This window comes from Labeo rohita, chromosome 8 (assembly GCF_022985175.1).
Source record: "Labeo rohita strain BAU-BD-2019 chromosome 8, IGBB_LRoh.1.0, whole genome shotgun sequence".
In the NCBI taxonomy this organism is placed as follows: Eukaryota; Metazoa; Chordata; class Actinopteri; order Cypriniformes; family Cyprinidae; genus Labeo; species Labeo rohita.
The window spans coordinates 6,070,562-6,089,342 of record NC_066876.1 but is presented as its reverse complement, the minus strand read 5'-3'; the positions used below and the strand labels follow the sequence as shown (position 1 = coordinate 6,089,342).

Below are 18,781 nucleotides of genomic sequence, written 5' to 3'. Positions count from 1 at the left end.
TCTGCCAGACAGAAGAATTTTTCTTTTGTGATTTTTCTATGCATTCACCTTTTTTGTTTTTGAGTCTTTTTACCACATTGAGTAGGATGTAGGCCACGCGTTGTTTCTTTGGGTTTACTCACATTTCTAAACAATAGTGTAAATGTCGTCTTCAGCGGGAGGCAGGATTCCATAGAAATTTGACCTTTTTTTTTGAACAGTCGTCAAGACTTGGTGCATCTTTTACAGGAAACCAAGCATTTAGATGCCGTTGGCATGTCAAATGCATTGTTATTGAAGGGAAATGAATCCAATTACCATTTGAATATGAGGCAGTCACCATTTGTTTTGTAAATGTGAAAATCTCACCTCAGCTTGCAGTTAGTAAAGAGTCACAATTAGCATATGGTGTCAGTATGTGCTTTTTGACAACATCAGTCTATTCTTTTAAAGAGGACCCCCAACAGGGATAATTCTCCAGTACACTACTAAGAAGCAGGCCCCCTTTTAAAAGAGTATGGCCAGTTGCTTGAAAGGTGCAGACGGGTGACATAATGTTGATGGACAATGAATCAGCGTAATTATATTTAGACCTCCCCCCCATCTCTGCTGGTCGTCAGGAGCGACGGGTGGGCTCAGGTGGCGGTGTCTGTGGCAATGCCCCCAACCTTGCATCCCATAATCACATTTGAGCTCTTTCTCAGAATTGGCCTGACAATTGGCCCTTGACTAATACAAACACAGATTTGATTTAGCAGTGACTGAGGTGGTATCTTTGATAGATGCTTGAAGGTGTTTTCGCTCATCAGTACTCTAATGTTCTGGGGCTCAGTTACATCTAAGACGTTAAGATAAATTCTCATAATTCTCTGTTCATAAGAACAGTACAGTTCTTGAAAAATTAACTTCTCAAAGGAAATGTTCAATGGCTTCTTGCTAAAAAACTACTCATCAACTGTTAATGTAAAACACGACAGTCTTTTTGCACTGCCTGCAGGTTGCATAAAAATTAAAAACACACACTATATTTCCTTTGCGAGTGATTTGATGGTAGTTTAAAGATTAGTTCAGTTCCAGAACAAAAATTTACAGATAATTTACTGACCCCCTTGTCATCCAAGATGTTCATGTCTTTCTTTCTTCAGTCGTAAAGAAATTGTTTTTTGAGGAAAACATTTCAGGATTTTTCTCTATATACTGGACTTCAATGGTGCCCCTGATTTTGAACGTCTAAAATGCAGTTTACATGCAGCTTCAAAGGGCTCTAAATGATCCCAGCCGAGGAAGAAGTGTCATATCTAGTGAAACTATCGCTTATTTTCTAAGAAAAATTACAATTTATATACTTTTTAACCTTAAATGCTTGTCTTGTGTCATCTGCCTGAGCTCTGTTTTTTCCTGTTCATGACAGTTAGGGTATGTCAAAACTCCCATCTCATTTTCTCCTCCAACTTTAAAATCATCCTACATCGCTGCAAAAGTACCCACCCAGTGTTTACAAAGTGAACATGTAAAGATGATCAAACACCCTTTACAAAAAAGGTAAAATGGCGATGTAGGACGATTTTGAAGTTGGAGGAGAAAATGAGATGGGAGTTTTTCGACATACCCTAACTGTCATGAACTGGAAAAAAGTTCAGGCAGATGAGTGAAGTGAGCATTTGAGGTTAAAAAGTATATAAATTGTATATATATTTTTTAGAAAATAACCAGTCTTTTTGCTAGATAAGACCCTTCTTCCTTGGCTGGGATCGTTTAGAGCCATTTGGAGCTGCATTTAAACTACATTTTGGACGTTCAAAATCCACCATTGAAGTCCAGTATGGAGAAAAATCCTGTAATGTTTTTCTTTACGACTGAAGAACATCTTGGATGACAAGAGGTTGAGTACATTATCTGTAAATTTTGTTCTGGAAATCAACTTCTCCATTAATACTTGGTGTCACATTGGTGTTACATTTTTAAAAAGCCTGTCTCAAGATTGAAAGATTTGTTGCATTCATTTGTAAGATTCCTATCTGACTCATTTTTGTAGAGTTGTTACTGAATTTTGACCCCCAAAAAAGCCACATTTCAGCAAAAAGTTATGTTAAGCATGATTATGACCACTCATTGTTTATATTGTCGATCATTAGCGTCACATCAGAGTACTTGTGCGCATCCCTAGAAATAGTGTCACATTATGTGTGGATAGTGTAATGCTTAATATTTAAAACAACCCAATAAATTAATTAAATATCTTACCTTGAATTGAAGACGTTGGGATTATTTTGAGGTTCTGTCCTTCTTAAGAAAAAGAAAAGAACATTGTTAAGAAATGTTTCTAGGAATTCTAAACTTTATTCTTTTTTTTTAAATTATAAAATAAGAAGAAAATAGCAGTTAAGACAAATTTAATTCTTAAGAATGTGTTGTGAAACTGTAACAGATAAAAGAAATTGGATAAAATACAAATGTTTACTGTGTAGCAAGTGTGCATAGAGATGAAATGAAAATGAGATAGTAAACAGTATTTCACTTAGAAGCATTTATTTTAAAGTTTATAGAAAGATTTTTGATTTGATATAACTAGGTTATTTTAGTGCAGTGAATTTTTTTTTTTTTTTAATAATTTGTGCACTAATTATGCCCCTGATTCCTATTAAACATCCCTAATTAATTGTATTAAATGTAACTAATTTCTTGCATTTCTGTTTTTAGTGTTAGCCCTGGTCGAGCCGACGCCGTACACCTTGTATCCGGGGGACAAACTGGAGCTGACCTGTAAAGGTAAAGAGGAGACACAGGAAGTGACTTGGACTAAAGACCACGTTCCCCTGGTTGACGGAGAGCACATCCACCTGCGCAACTATCAGATGGAGATTGAAACGGTAGAGCCGGCCGACTCTGGTCTGTATGCTTGCTTTGCTCAGGGACCCAACAGCAACCATACAGAATACTTCAATGTCAACGTTACAGGTGAGAAACGATTATTTGGGTTGATTTTCATATTGTTAACAACAACAAAAGAATTTTACCTAAATTTTGTTCTTGATCAGATGGATTGGCTTCCTCAGAAGATGACGAAGAAGATGAGTCTTCCTCGGAAGAGGCCAAGCTATCAAGTGACCAGAAACTGCTTCGTGAGTCACCTTCCTCCGTCTGTGCTCCAAACTCTGACTATGTCAGTCTCTGGAACAGTATCTGTTCCTTACAATATTGTTAATATTTTCCTTCAGAGCAGGAATTATAACAGGAAATAGAGCACATTTTTGTCTTATAAACCACAGGCGTCTTGTGGAATGTGCCTTTGTTCATTAGACTGAAAAGCCTTTATTGCTTTTGATGGATCACGCTTTGAGTCCCGAAGGCACTATCAAGCCAGTCAAAAGGAGTGAAAATACCAACCAACACCCAAATCTTTCACACTTTGATCTGCCGCATTGGATTACACTTTTAAAATAGTCATGGCCCAGGCCTTTGAATGACTAATCTAACTTTCTCAATCTTATTTTATGTACTTTCTATCTGTTCCTCAGCAATGGCGCCTGCCTGGGCTCAACCTGATAAGATGGAGAAGAAGCTCCATGCTGTTCCTGCCAGCAAAACCGTCAAGTTTCGTTGCCAGGCCAATGGAAACCCTACACCAACACTCAAGTGGCTCAAAAACGGCAAAGAGTTTAAGAAAGACCAGCGAATAGGAGGCTACAAGGTGAGGGCACAACACTACAACCCATTAAAATCATGAAACATACAATATCTTGGTTACCAAACTCCAGTTTGCTACCCAGCTACTCTGGTTTGGGGGTTAAAAGGGCACCCGTCTTCAACGAATCTGTCTTCCAGACACCTCACTGTAGCATGACAGAGGCTGAATAGCCATGCCTGGAAGGCAGACACTGGAGCTGTGAGTTTCTGGTGGAGGCGGCCTGCTCTTACTTGGCTGTCCTCATTTTACACAGCTGGTTGTGCTCAGACTGATGAGAATTAAGTCCAGGATAATCCAACCCTGTCCTTTAAGTCATTTGACCATGTTGAATATCAGCAGACCCAAAGAAACAAAACATTTTAAATTGATTTCTTAGCCAAGCATCATTAGTTTGAGTGCTTTGTTTGAGTTTCAGCCTCAGTTCACTTGTTTCACACTTATGCAGTGTGTAGTTCAGCCCAAAGTTGTTTTAGTTATGCACAATAGTGTTTTAAATTGAATGAATTATTTTGGAATTGATTAATTATTTTGGAACACAAAAAGAGAATTTTCTTCATGCATCTGTTGTCCATTTAAAAACTATTTATAGTAATTACGTCTTCCAAGCTCTAAAAGGACCAAAAACAAAATATATCAGAGTCATTAATGGAACTTAAATAGATATTTCACCAAAATGTAATAAAAATTTAATTACAATAAACTAAATCCAGAACAATTGTTACATCATCTCCAAGATGCTGTGAGGAAACCAACCTGCAAAATTACAGTACTGTTAAAGGTTTTAGGCACTGGTGTGAAAATGCTGTAATGTTAGGATGCTTTCAAAAACATTGTCATAAATTGCTTGTATTTAGCAATTGACTGCTATTAACTAAATTAAATTAATATTAGGTGCAAGCACAATTTGCGTTGAAAACAGCTTTTTTCCTGTCCCCATGTTAAAAGAAATCGGAAGCCCAGATTTAAAAAGTAATGCAAAAGTAACGTAATGCATTACTTTTCATTAGGGGTGTAACGATACATGTCCTCGTACCGAACTGTCACGGTACGGGCATCTCGGTTCGGTGCATGAGGTCTTACAACGAATACAAGCAATTCACCCTTAATCCAGAAGGGGGCGCCCGCAGTAATGCAACTCTGTTTGATAACCGACCACAGAAGAACAGCGAATGATAGGAGTTGCGCACTTGAAAACAAAGCTGATTCTGAACACGTCTCTCACTGACAAATGAGTATAACGTTACTTTAAAGGCTTGCGCCCTCAACTGTCTGTGAAATGGAGCTTTATGCTCTTGTATCCTATCTCTCTCATTCGGCACAAATCCAAATATTCCATAATATTTTCATATTGAGGATGTATCCAAATGCTGATGCATTCCTACAGAGACACAGTGAGGCGGCGCGCTCATGTATATATTTTGTGTTTGTGCGCGCCAGCGCGATTACTTCAACTTTCCTCATACCAGCAAAATCAACCTAAACAAAAAACAAATAGGATGTCGCTTTCTGCCATTTGAGTTTCCTTTCTGTCACAAAATTGAACTGAAACTCAGCAAATATAGGCTACGTTATGTGTCACACTGTTTTTCCCCCTTGTCTAACAGTTAACTAAATTAAATATATGTAAAGTATTTATTCCTTGTAGGTATATATGTACTGCAGATTTGATAGCCTGTATATGACATTATAATTTGATGTAATATTTAGTGTTTTCACATGTAGGTGGAAAAAAAATTGTACTACTGTCTGTTAAAAATAAATTAAAAGAAATCTAGCACAGTAGATTTATTTATTTTTTTCTATTGTACCGAAATTGTATAGAACTGTGACCCTCGAACCAAGGTACGTACCGAATCGTGACATCTGTGTACCGTTACACCCCTACTTTCCATAAAAAGTAACTGAGTAATGTAATTAGTTACTTTTTTAGGAAGTAACAAAATATTGTAATGCAGTACTTTTATAAGTAACTTTCCCCAACACTGCTCGTGCATAGTTTGTCTGGTAGCTTTGCTGGATGGTTTCTTAAAGTATCTTGGAGACATTGCCACGGTTCTTCTGGACTTAGTCTGTTTCTTTATTTATTTTTGTTTTATTCTTCATGTCATTCCAGATGATCTGAATGATCAGATCTCTGTGTGGAGCACTGGCTGTTGTCACAGTCCTTGTGCATGCTAAAATCTTACTGGATTAATATAATTAATACAAAAAAGATATAAGATATAAACTGATATTTCCTACTGACACACTACAGCAAAAGATAAAAAATTATTTTTGCACAGTAATATAAATATTGATCAATCCACATACCTACAGCACATTGAATATGGTCAATAGCAGCTCAAGAAAAAAAACTCATTGGCTCTTGCACATCAAGCAATCATGGTTAAGCTTCCATTTGACAGCCTTATGGCCCGTTCACACCAAGAACTATGAAGATGAGTATAATGATAGCTGTTTAGGCATCCACATCAGTGCACAATAACTCTCTTATTATTATAAGTGTGTGCTGCAGTTTTGTGGTCTGTCACTTTAAATGTTCATGCTGTCTAAAACAGGATGGATATGATTTGCTGTCAGTGTTTTTATTGTTCTTCAGCTGGAAGAATGTTCTGAAAGTGATTCCAATGTTTATCATTATAGTTGTGGTATGGACTCTATGATTTTAAATTTTAAATTATTTTTAAAAACTATTTTGTTGTTGTTATTCTTGGTGTGAACGGGCCTTTACTCTGAATATAGCGTGAGTTGCATGGACTACTGTGTGAAGGTTTTTGTGAAAATGTATAATGTCTCTTAAAAATCAACATAATTAAATAGAACAGAATCTTAATTTTTGAGTTCAAACATTTCTTTAATTACATTTTTTTTCTACTTTCTTCAACATGATATTTTCTGCTGTTTTCTGCTTGTGTCATTGTGGACCTGTAGCGTCTGTGTTTCTCATCAAGGTGTTCTCCAGCTGGGAGACATTAGTCCTCTTCCTCTCCTCACCGCATACACACTTTACCATCTGGAGTGTGTTTGAGGCCACTGCAATGCATACACACATGCACGCACGCACAGTAACGTGCATCAACATGGTTTATACAAACATTTGGGTATAACTAAGTAATATGCTCTCATTTTTATTTTTGATTTATTTATTTTTTAACTGAGCCATATCATAGCTATAGCAAAGCATACATACATTCATCCAAACGTGTGTTTGAGCTCCAGGAGTGTGAGCTGCTTCCGTTAAGGGGCCCTTGCAGCTTTTCGTAGTAACCTCCCCCAGCGCTCTTCATAGCCTCTTGTGGTTTCTTTTGTTTAACAAGAGTCTGGCACAATTGTTCATTTACATTAAGTGATTGTGAAAAGGAAGTCGGGCAGACTGTGAGTGTAGCAGCTCACATCTGGGGTTCTGGAGGCCGAGAAGCCATAACCTCTTATTAATTTTGCCCGACCCAAATCTCATTTAATCAAGAAGAGCTGTTACTGCAGCGAACACTTGCTCTGTCTGCTGGATCTTTATAGGCGTAGTTTACCCGAAAATAGAAATCCTGTCGTTGTTTACTCAACCTTGTGTCAGTCCAAACCCAAATGACACTATATTTCTCTGAAACACAAAATGAGCTGTCAAGGACAAAGAAGGGTATATTAAGAACCATAACATTACACTTGCGTGCTTCTGAAGACTTTGTGTGACAAACATATTATACATAAAAAAACATAAGCATGTTTTTAAAAAATTCTGCTGCTTTGTAGAGGTCCATGCTGTTTAGCAGACATATGTTTTTTAATAGACTGAAGTTTGATGTTTTCTGGCAGTTCATAGAGCTTTTGGCTTTAGAAGAGGTCTGTACTAGAGGACATGGAGTGGCCTGTTTCCCACTCTCCACCATGAAACACACTGTTCTCCACGGCTCTGATCTCGTGCCTGACTGATGTTAAACTGACCTGACGGGGATTTGCTGCCAACTCACTCCGTTAAACTTTCTTAGCCTTTCAGTGAAATGATCTTAAAAGACAATCAGTCCTTTAATGCATCTAGCAGTTTTCTGCTTTTACTTGTTGGGCTGCAAGAAAAAATTTCTTCGTTGAAGTTTATACAGTGGAGATCAAATTTAGAGAACAATCTGTAAATGCTTGATTTTATTTTATTTTTTCTGAAATATTGTTAATCTTTATCATTCAAAATTTGAAGGAATATTAGCTGTAGGTTTGCATTTCAACAAAAACCTAAATTATTCAGTGATCAAAATTATTAAATTATTCATTGATCAAAGTTAGAGAACAGTAACCACTGTAGAACGTAAGATGATTACAACTACAATTTTGGAGGGTTACAGCTGTCAAAAATTAGTAGGAAATGTAGAGGCCCTTGCTTTGAATAACTTCAGCACATCTGCGGCCGCAGGACATCACTAGTTTCTCAGGCTGCACTGGTGTGATCTTGATCCACTCTTCTTCCGTTCTCTTCCATAGTTTAGTTACTTTAGTGGGTTTCTTAGCCATAACTTTGGTTTCTTAGTCTGATTCCTCTTAAACATGCTGAGACAGATCCTTACCCTGTTCAGCATTGAACTAGCAAGCAATTCCAGCGGTGTTGCGGTGATTCCACATTGAGAGTCTCTGCATTGTCCTGTCTTCTTGTGCATTTGTCTTCGCAGACAACTAGTCTTTTGGGAAGTGTTGCCAGATTAAATGGACGTTTTCGAGCCCAAAAGCTCGAAAAAACCCACCCACTCCAACAAAAAAACGCACAAAACTTTAACTGTCAAAAAAATGTGATAGAATGTTATTACCATGGCAACCACTGTTGATGAGGACCATTTTTTAACTTCTTAAAACAAAATAATAACACCAAAATAATATGCATATAGATACATTTCCCAGGTAAACGGATCAAATCTGTGCAAATACATTAGTGGGAATTAATTTTAAATATGGTTACAATTTGAAATATTTAATTTTAAATATGGTTAAAATAGCCTATGCAAGCAGACGCTGTCAAAACACATGACATTAAAAAAAAATACATGCAGCATTTTCAATGTCAACAGTCAGAATAAGCCAATTTAAGTGCAAAAAAAGTGCCCAATATAAGTGATCAGGAAAAGCAACATAATTAGCAGATATTTCACACTTGTTTACACCATGACAGTTAAAACTGTCATTCATTGATTTATAGCCTACTGTATGATAATATGAAAATAAAAAATTAACAACAACCTTACCTTCATGTTGCACTTCAACTTCACACCAAAATAGAGGAAGTCTTTCGTGAAGTACATTGTAGAACATAATACAGAACTTTGCACAGTCAAAACTAAAGAAGTCCAGCAGCTTTCAAGGATAGTACCAATCTGGACCTTTAAAAGATAAAAGACAAGATTGTATAGACCCAGATATTTAGTTTCAATTTTGATTAAATTGTTAAACTGTGCTCTGATTTAGATCATGTCATCTACCTCCACAAGTGTAATTCATGTTTTCAGAAATGAATCACTCTCCCGCTCTTTACCGTGTAACTTATAGGCACTGTGAACACTTAAAGTTATTCATTTAAATATCATAATTTAGTTACACATTCAAAATCTGATCAGTTATTACGCTAAAAATCCATCACTCATGAATTATCACATATGTCTGCTGATCCGTGATTGGCTATAAGTGCGGGTGTCAACATCAGCACTGTCTTTGCAGTGTGCGTGTGTGTTTGGTAATGTTTTGATGACTGAATGGATGCTGTACATGCACACTTAGGTTTGTTTGTTAACCAGTTAGCCTATACGGTTCCCAACCACGTTCCTGGAGGCCCCCCAACACTGCATGTTTTCCATGTCTCCTTAATCAAACACACCTGATTCAAATCATCAGCTCATTAATAGAGACTCCAAGACATGAAATGGGTCTTTCAGACAAAGGAGAAATGCAAAATGTGCAGTGTTGGGGGGCCTCCAGGAATGTGGTTGGGAACCACTGATCTAAACTGTATAGGCTAATTGATTAACAAACAAACCTAAGTGTGCATGTACATTTAGGAAATTTTAGGTTCCTGGAGTATGTGATAAATGTAAGCGAATTTAGGTCTGCACACTTTTTCACCTTTTTTGTTTTACTCGACAGGTTCGAGAGCACATGTGGACCATCATTATGGAGTCGGTTGTACCATCAGACAAAGGCAACTACACTTGCCTGGTGGAAAACAAATACGGCAGCATCAATCACACCTACCAGCTGGACGTAGTCGGTCAGTCATTCTTCTTTTCTCATTTTACCTCAGCCTTTTGAAATTTAGTTTTTAAATGTCATTTTCCTTTCAACTCCAGCTTTTATTTTTAGTTTTTTATCATTCTTTGGTTGAGAGCAAATTATGTTGCTCTTCCCTTCCCAACTAACTCAGCTGCAATGATTTATAGCTAAACCTCTGATTAAATCGATTCACGTTTTTTTGTTAAAGCAAAGCACAGGAGATAGCAAATGATACCCAAGGGAGGGTCGCAGAACCACTGCAATGTTTACCCGAGTCAATCAGATGCAAATGGGTGTTGTTTTCCATACGACTAATGCTTTGGCGCAGTACCACTAATGGTTACCATTACTTCCCTGAAATGAACCGAAGTAACGGGTGGCTTTACACTTTGCGTGCGAGTGTCTGTGTGCTTGTCAAGGACAGGCACGTGGACTCCGTTGATGGTGTGTGTTAAATGATCCATTGCAAATACAAAGTGTTTACTTGATGCCGTGGATGAGTTAGAGATGTGGTTAGTGGCTCAAGATGAGATCAGAGTATTTGGAATAAAGTAATTTAAGCACTGATTGGCTGACGTGGACTTGATTGATCGCCTTCATTAAGTAGCAAATAAATCAGAGCTACACCCATGTAGACGGAGCCCACTGTGACATCATTTGCACCATGCATACACTTTCATGAGAAGACAGTGTTTGAATTTAGCACACACAAGACAGACACTTGCATGTTTGTGCCATCAAGTCCTCCTGGGAAGGTCCTACTTATGAGTTTAGAGGTTGAAATTATGATGTAATGTCATGTGTGTGATTTTTAGATTTTTTTCTTTAAAAAAAAAAATGGACATATTGAGCAAGTAAATTTTTCTTTCAATTTTTTTTTTCCATCATGATGGTTTTTTTTGAAGAGCAAAGAATGCAAATTAGGGCTGTTGATGCTGAATGTATTCTTTTGCAGCCACAGAGATTGAAAAATATATATATATATCCAGGAAGTGGTTTAGGACTACAAGCTTTGGTTGTGCTGATGGAAGCGATCAACTCAATCTATGTTTTGATCATCAACGTATTGCTCAAAATGTGGCTTTTTTTTTTTTAAATTAAAACTTTAAAAAAAAAAATTTCCACTTCCAGAACAAAAATTGACATAATGTACTCATCCCTTGTCCTCCAAGATGTCTTTCTTTCTTCGTCATGAAGAAATTATGTTTTTTTGAGGGAAACGTTTCAGGATTTTTCTTCATATAATGGACTGATATGGTGCCCCGAGTTTGAACTTCCAAAATGCAGTTTAAATGTGGCTTCAAACCATCCAAAATGCGGTTGTAAACGATTCCAGCCGAGGAAGAAGGGTCTTATCTAGTGAAACGATCAGTTATTTTCTCAAAAACAAAAAACAAAAAAAAAAAAAAAAAAATATATATATATATATATATATATATATATATATATATATATATATATACATATAGTGTACCAACTACAACAAAGATGCCCAAACCACAGTAAACCAGTTTGTGCTGCCTTAAAATGTGAAGTTTAGTCAAATTTTTCAATTGTTTAAATTGTATTAACTCAACTATATTTGAGTTGACTAAACATAACATTTTACGTTTAGACAGCACTTTTCAGATTATCTGTGGATTTACACTAGAGATTTTTGGTCTAAGGGTCTGAGAGATGGGTTGTGGCTTAAAATAACATTTCCACTCATTTCCACCAAATTACAGCAATTATAATAAATGTTTAGCCTACATGTTAAAGCGGCTGCTTCCTGCAGGCTATATGACATGAGTGAGTGTTTATTGAACATCTGTTGAAAATTCCATTTGCCGTGATGCAGATTCCAGTTTTGATTTCTTTAAGAGGGGAAAAGGATTAACATGAGTTTTTATGTTAATTGGGATCACTTCAATAACACTAACTGTGTACTGTGTGTATTATACAGAGCGTTCACCGCACAGGCCGATTCTTCAGGCTGGGTTGCCTGCTAACCGTACAGTAAAGGTGGGGAGTGACGTGGAGTTTGAATGTAAAGTCTTCAGCGATCCTCAGCCTCACATCCAGTGGCTGAAGCACATTGAGGTCAACGGCAGTAGAGTCGGCCCTGACGGACTACCATATGTTCGGATATTGAAGGTAAAACATTACACCAGATTGAATGTTTGATTAAAGTGTGTCAGTGTTGTCCATGTAAGTTAATTCTCTCCCTGCCATTAATGAAATTTTCTATCATTTATGAGATGATGCTTCCCAGCCGGTGACTGAATCTTCCTGCTTTCTGTGTTTTCACTGTTATACAGTTGGAAGTGATTTTACACATCTTTTTAAAGAGTACAGTATGTCTGTATCAAAACAGGTGAAGAAGGGACAGAAATAAGTATTAGCATATGCAAACAGATACATATATAAAATATTGCCATCATCAAACATTAAAAAACATATAAATCAAAACTGCCTAATGTTACCAAATGAAATTTTTGACCTAGGAAGTGGTTTAGGACTACAAGCTTTGGTTGTGCTGATGGAAGTGATCGACTCCATCTATGTTTTGATCATCAGCTTTTTGCTCAAAATGTGGCTTTTTTTTTTTTTTTTTTTTTTTTAATTTAATTAATTAAAACTTTAAATGTTATTTTTTTTATTGTTATTTTTTTAACTTGCCCATAATCAAGGCTCTTTGCTTTCTGTTGAAATAATGTATGTTCAAATATTCATATAACACAATATTCTGGGGTCCGTGAAAGTTTTGTGAAATTTTTCAAAAATGCTGCAGGTGGCTAGCAACTTTTTAAAAAAATGTTTGCAGAGAAAGTGTTAATAATAACATGATGACTGCAGAGATTACAATATTTAATTGTCTGCAGTGATTCAAATAACAAACTCACTGTACATCAGTGGTATTGTTTTTTTTTTATATATATATATATATATATATATATATATTACAATAATATATAAATTCATATATATTTATTTTATTTTATTTTATTTTATTTTTTTCAGCTAAATTTAAGTAATTGTAAATAGTTTCAGTTAACAATAGCACTGCCATACAAATAAACATGTTGACACACTGCCAGTGGATGTCTATGAAGCAAACATAAACCAATTTCCCCATAAACTCCAACCAAAGATCTACAGAAGTATATTTAATTGTGCTAAAGTACAAGTATACTTTTAGGTACACTATTTTGCATTTAAAGACTGATATTATTTAAAGATCATACAATCCTCATCAATAATGACATTAAAACGCATTTTAGGTTTAATATTAAAAAATGTGCACTGTGCACCAGCAGTACTCCAAATAAAGTTTTATTACAATTTTTATATCAGGAAGTCTCAAGCAATATGTCTGTAAATATGTTAACAGACTTGAACTATACTTGGTTTAAAATAAATGCATTTTAAATCTATTAATTTTTTAAAAACTTATTTTTCATCTCTGTGGTAACTGATGTTGTAACATACTGCTGACATTGCTCATGTTGCACACAAATATCAGAAATCTGTGTTGTCCATAGATCCCTACCTTTTCTGTTGCTGTTAAACGTCTGTGTCCACAATTGTTTGTCCGCATCTTTTTCAAAGTAACTTTCACCATATTACTTCACCTCTATAAACAGATCACCTGAGCAAATGGAGCAAGACTAACAGCTTTTAGGGAAAATATGAGCCATGTTCTTGGCAGACTGTCATAATGTATTTAATAAGAGCAGTAATGGACGTTTTTGTCCTTCAGTGACTGCTGGGATCTCAGTGACCTCAGCGTTTGACTTGTGCTTGACCTCTAACATATGTTTGACCTCCGCAGCACTCTGGGGTCAACAGCTCGGACACACAGGTCTTGACGCTGTACAACGTGACCGAAGAAGAAAGTGGGGAGTATATATGTAAAGTGGCCAATTATATAGGCCAAGCCAACCAATCAGCATGGCTCACCGTCGTTAAACACTTGCAAGGTAACACACGACCCCTGCTACAGAGATTCATCAGTGCAGAAAGAGGCAGACATACACAGTTAGAGACAGCGGTTATCGGGCTTTTAGATGCCCACAACTCATCTTCCCACTTCGTCGCTCCTTTTTGTTTTCTGTGGTGCCCGTTGTGGTGCCGTAAATGACGCCATGGAAAATCCCAGCAGAGCAACTGGAAGCATTTTGGCTTTTGTTTACACTGGACGTTTCCTTCTCTCCATCTCTGTGCTACACTTTGCCCTCCTAATAAGGGTGTGTTTCATGCCCTCTGAAGATTACTTGCGCTCTCTTGCACTTCAAAAGCCTTTCAGTGGCACCTTGGGAATGTGCCTGTCTAAATTCCTTCAGCTCGCTCAGGGGCTTATTTTCTACCTGGCTCCACTATGCTATTGCTTTGCTTCCATAATTAAATTCTACAGTCTCTTTCTTCCTCATAGGGTTGCCACAGTTGCGAACACTGAATTGGTACAAATACCAGTGAAAATTCACAATTCTTCATATCACTGCAAAAAATGTGTTGATATTAAATGAAAAAAAAAAAAAACACATTTTTTTAGCTATACATATTAATATAAATCTCCTAATGCAATTAAAAGTATGCAGTATTTATGTATTAATCAAGTTCTCAAGTATTGATTGCTATTGTGAAGAAAAAAAAAAAAACACATTTATTAGTCTATCATGACATAAATGACTACTATTTTGGCCAGTAAAAAGCTTTGATTAACCTGTGACTTGGTTTTCAATGTACTGATTACATACTGTTAATAAACAATGTACTTTATTTGATAAAGCCAGAGCAGCTTGTGTTTTAAGAATAACAATAATAATTGCAATCATTGTAACAGTTTTATTAATAATTATTAGAAAACATACAGTTGAAGTCAAAAGTTTACATACACCTTGCAGAATCTGCAAAATGTTAATTTTACCAAAATAAAGGGATCATACAAAATGCATGTTATTTTTAATTTAGTACTGACCTGAATAAGATATTTCACATAAGACGTTTACGTATAGTCTACAAGAGAAAATAATAGTTGAACTTATTAAAAAAAAAACCAAAAGTTTACATACACTAGTTTCTTAATACTGTGTTGTTACCTGAATCATGCACAGCTGTTTTGTTTTTGTTTTTGTTTAGTGATAGTTGTTCATGAGTCCCTTGTTTGTCCTGAAGATATTTGTAAAATACACATGTACATCATTCTGTTCAAAAGTTTACACCCCTGGCTCTTAATGCACCCATGAACAACCATGATTTAAAAAAAACAGCGACGCATCATTCAGGTAACAACAAAGTATTAAGAATCAAGCGTATGTAAACTTTTGAAAAGAGTAATTTTTATAAATTCAACTATTATTTTTTTCTTGTCTTTCTCGTCTTTTATGTGAAATATCTTATTCAGGTCAATACTAAACAAAAATGACATGTATTTTATATGATGCCTCTTATTTTGGTAAAATAATTAACATTTTGTAGATTCTGCAAGGTGTATGTAAACTTTTGACTTCAACTGTACATAATAAGGAGTAATTCACCCAAAATGGAAAATTTGGTCATCGTTTACTCACCTTGATGTCATTGATATTTTGAAGAATGTTGGTAACCAAACAACTTCCACAGTATTTTCTTTTCCATAATATGGAAGTCTGTTGGGATCAAGAGCTATTCATTTACCAAGAGTCTTCAAAATATCTATGATAGCTTTCTGTGATTAATCGCAATTCATTCTTGTCAGGTGCAATAAAATTCCTAGGAGGGCGATGCAGGGGCATAAGACCATAACCTGAAAGCTGTTCTTTGCAACAACATGTCAACAATTAATATGAGCATACGGGAACTGAGGAAAAACTATTCAAACAGTCCACATCAGTTGTAAAAATTAATGCTATTTTCCCAGCCTTTGTTTTATCTCATCTGGCCTACAATACTCACTTCCAAAGATGGCCACAATTTTCAAAATAGTGCACGCCGATATTTTCTTAATGTGTTGACAGCACTTGGATAGCAAATTCAACAGGTCCTATAGTACCGCTCCAGTAATTGAAGTTCCAGTACCTTTGGCATCCTGACTCTCACAAACATCCTTTAAACAGGCCTTTCTTGCTTCGTTTTCTGAATGCGTGCCTATGGGCGAGCGATTCGGTACAGTCTCTGCTGGGTAATGTTCCATGTGGCCCGTCTTGTGCATGTGGAGATGGACTCTAGGGTGGCGAGGGGTGGACGTCGCCCTTGTCTTCAGGTGTTGGGTCTCTAACAGGTGGAGCCGTGCGCTCTGTTCTCCAGCTAACCTCAAATCTGTCAGCAGGGTCGTCGAAGGATCCAATCAGGGAGCAGACCTAAAGGGTGTTTCTCCAACGCCTTTCTCTTATGTTGTCAAATCTTCACCGCTCTTTATCCAAAATCTCTCTGTCTCTCCTCTGGTGGGTTTTCCCGGAGCTCTCCGGCTTCATCCTGTGGTTCTTTTCTCTATAGACGGCAGGCGTCAACACCACGGATAAGGAGATGGAGGTACTGCAGATCAGGAATGTGTCTTTAGAGGATGCTGGAGAGTACACCTGCTTGGCTGGGAACTCTATCGGCCACTCCCATCACTCTGCATGGTTGACTGTCTATAAAGGTATCTTGTGGTGCTGCTTTTGGTTGATGGTTTCTTCTCTGTCTAATAGCGGCAGTTCACATTGTGGGTTGAATTTGGTCACATCACTGTGTTGGTTTTCCATTAAACCAAATAATACTTTGACTCAGTGGAAGGCTTGACTTAAAATTGACTGGTTCAAAGAAACACATAGTGGACATTCACTTTTCATAAATATGATTAACATCTGACAAAATTTTGACAAAAACAAAATGTATAGCGTGAATGTCATTAATATTTTTAAAACTATTAAATTAGCCTAATAGTCCCATTGTCAATGACAGTAAACACTCGCTTGTGTTTACGTGTGTTTACTTTCATTACAACCAATGCAGTGCTTTTGTAGCAAATAACAATGCAAACGTATTCTTTGTGAACCGCACCATTATTCAACCCCTTTGTGTCTGCTTTGTGGTTTTGTTATTCATCTGGGTGTTGACTGACACTCGAAATGTCAGTCGAAGCATGTCAAAATGACATGTTTCTAGTCTTTCTTTAGAAAAATGGAATCGGAGCGAAGCCAAACCACCCATAACGTCAGAGTAAAACTGAACTGTGTTTAGAGGTGCACAAAGTAAATATTTACTCAGAGACCGGAACAGTAATTTTGAAAAATCATTTGTTAACGACTCAAAATAGTAGCTTTATAAAAGCGGTTTCAGTCTAGTGAGATTGCATGACCAGATGAATGCTACTTGCTTTTTATTGGTAACCCTATGTTATTTATTCACTTGCGAAAATAAAATAATTATGGCCGACTGGGGTTGGTAAAGAGCAATTGCATTTTATTTGACAGTACATGCACTTACAAAGTACTTACGGTAGTAGAGTACAACGGGGCTAAAGGCACACCCTAAGAAAAAAATGTGATTTTCACTGCTCCCAAAGTGTATGATTGCAGAAAAATATATATGTTTGTATTGAACATTTATGGAGCAAGATTTTGTGAGAAAATAAATTGTAAAAATTGTTTATTTTCTTTAAAAATCTCATAAATGGATGAAGTGGCAAGGAGGGGCTAAAGTATTGATGCAAATACTTTAACTAAAATAATATTATAATATAAGTTAATACTTGTTCAGAACAATTACTTTAACAAAGTCTGTACTATTTTCTGCTTATTTTGATTAATAAAATAATTAGTTTTTGTTCAGTAAATATACTGTCATTAAAATGTTAATATAAAAAATGTATTTTAAAATACAGAAATAAAATCATTTTAAAATGTAAAGATTCTGAAAGCATTGAAGGAGATCCCATAGTAATTTAATATAGATTTACAGTAATAACAACAAATTATATTTTATTATGTGATATGATTAATAGCATGTTTTTAAATATGATGGTTTCATTTTAAACATGGTGCTTATTTCTAAGATAAGATCTTGTCCACACCCAACATGATATATATTTACGATCTGAATCTAATAATGTCATGTCAACAAATGGAAAAATCAGCCTTCTATTAATTATCATGTTAATATTGTGCCTTTTAGCCCCAACAGCAGGGGCGATTTTGACCCCGAATACCATACTTTTACATATTATTTCGCTATTTAAAAACTGCTGTTTTAATTATATTAAACATCTGGAAATCATTAAGAAGACCTTTGTTCAAGATATGTTCAAGAATTTTAGCGATTCTCATTTGCTACTTAAATCTACAACATTTTTGAAAACATCAAATGTTAGATCAAGTAAGCACAGAATCCACTTTGCACTGCTGCCCGGGATCGCGTCAAAGATCAGACAAATTTGCACGTGTATCTTGAAAAGCGAATGTTTCGGAAAGTGCTACGCCACTTTTTTTCTGTCATCGAGTGGTTTAGAGGGAAATAATATCAAAGGCGCCTTGTACAATGATGTTGTACCCTACTAAGTAATACAGGTTCACTGTTTGGACTTACGCTTAGGTTTAGTACCTAGTTGCAGTACATACATGTAGAACAGGACTGTAAAATAAAGTGCAAAAAATTTGAACCTAATTAGAGATGTTTGGCAAACATCTTTAATTATTTTCACGATGTACGTCAGAAACCGTAATTTAACTGCAAAATAAGTTATGTAAAGCATAGTAAATAACAGCCGAGAACAGATGACATACTGTGGCTAGTGGTTTGGCGAAACTTTGTTTCCATCATAAACCCTTTTCCTAGTTTTTCAAAATTAGTCTGTTTCCAATTAACTTTTCTGTTTGCCTGAACACTTGACAAGCATCCCAAAGAGCATGATTTTTAAGCATAAACCCTATGCTGACG

The 18,781-nt window shown here is 36.1% G+C and overlaps 1 protein-coding gene across 2 annotated transcripts in view; it reads left to right on the top strand.

Annotated features, from left to right (window-relative positions):
• fgfr1a (fibroblast growth factor receptor 1a) overlaps positions 1 to 18,781 on the top strand; it is a 50,705-nt gene that overhangs the window by 18,604 nt on the left and 13,320 nt on the right. Inside the window, exons 3-8 of one of the 2 annotated variants that reach the window (XM_051116896.1) lie at positions 2,680 to 2,937; positions 3,018 to 3,101; positions 3,498 to 3,670; positions 9,779 to 9,902; positions 11,850 to 12,040; positions 13,719 to 13,866. In XM_051116896.1, coding sequence (XP_050972853.1) covers positions 2,680 to 2,937; positions 3,018 to 3,101; positions 3,498 to 3,670; positions 9,779 to 9,902; positions 11,850 to 12,040; positions 13,719 to 13,866 — 978 coding nt within the window. Of the gene's footprint in view, positions 1 to 2,679; positions 2,938 to 3,017; positions 3,102 to 3,497; positions 3,671 to 9,778; positions 9,903 to 11,849; positions 12,041 to 13,718; positions 13,867 to 16,360; positions 16,506 to 18,781 lie in introns of both variants that reach the window. The other variant, XM_051116897.1, reaches the window with a different exon arrangement.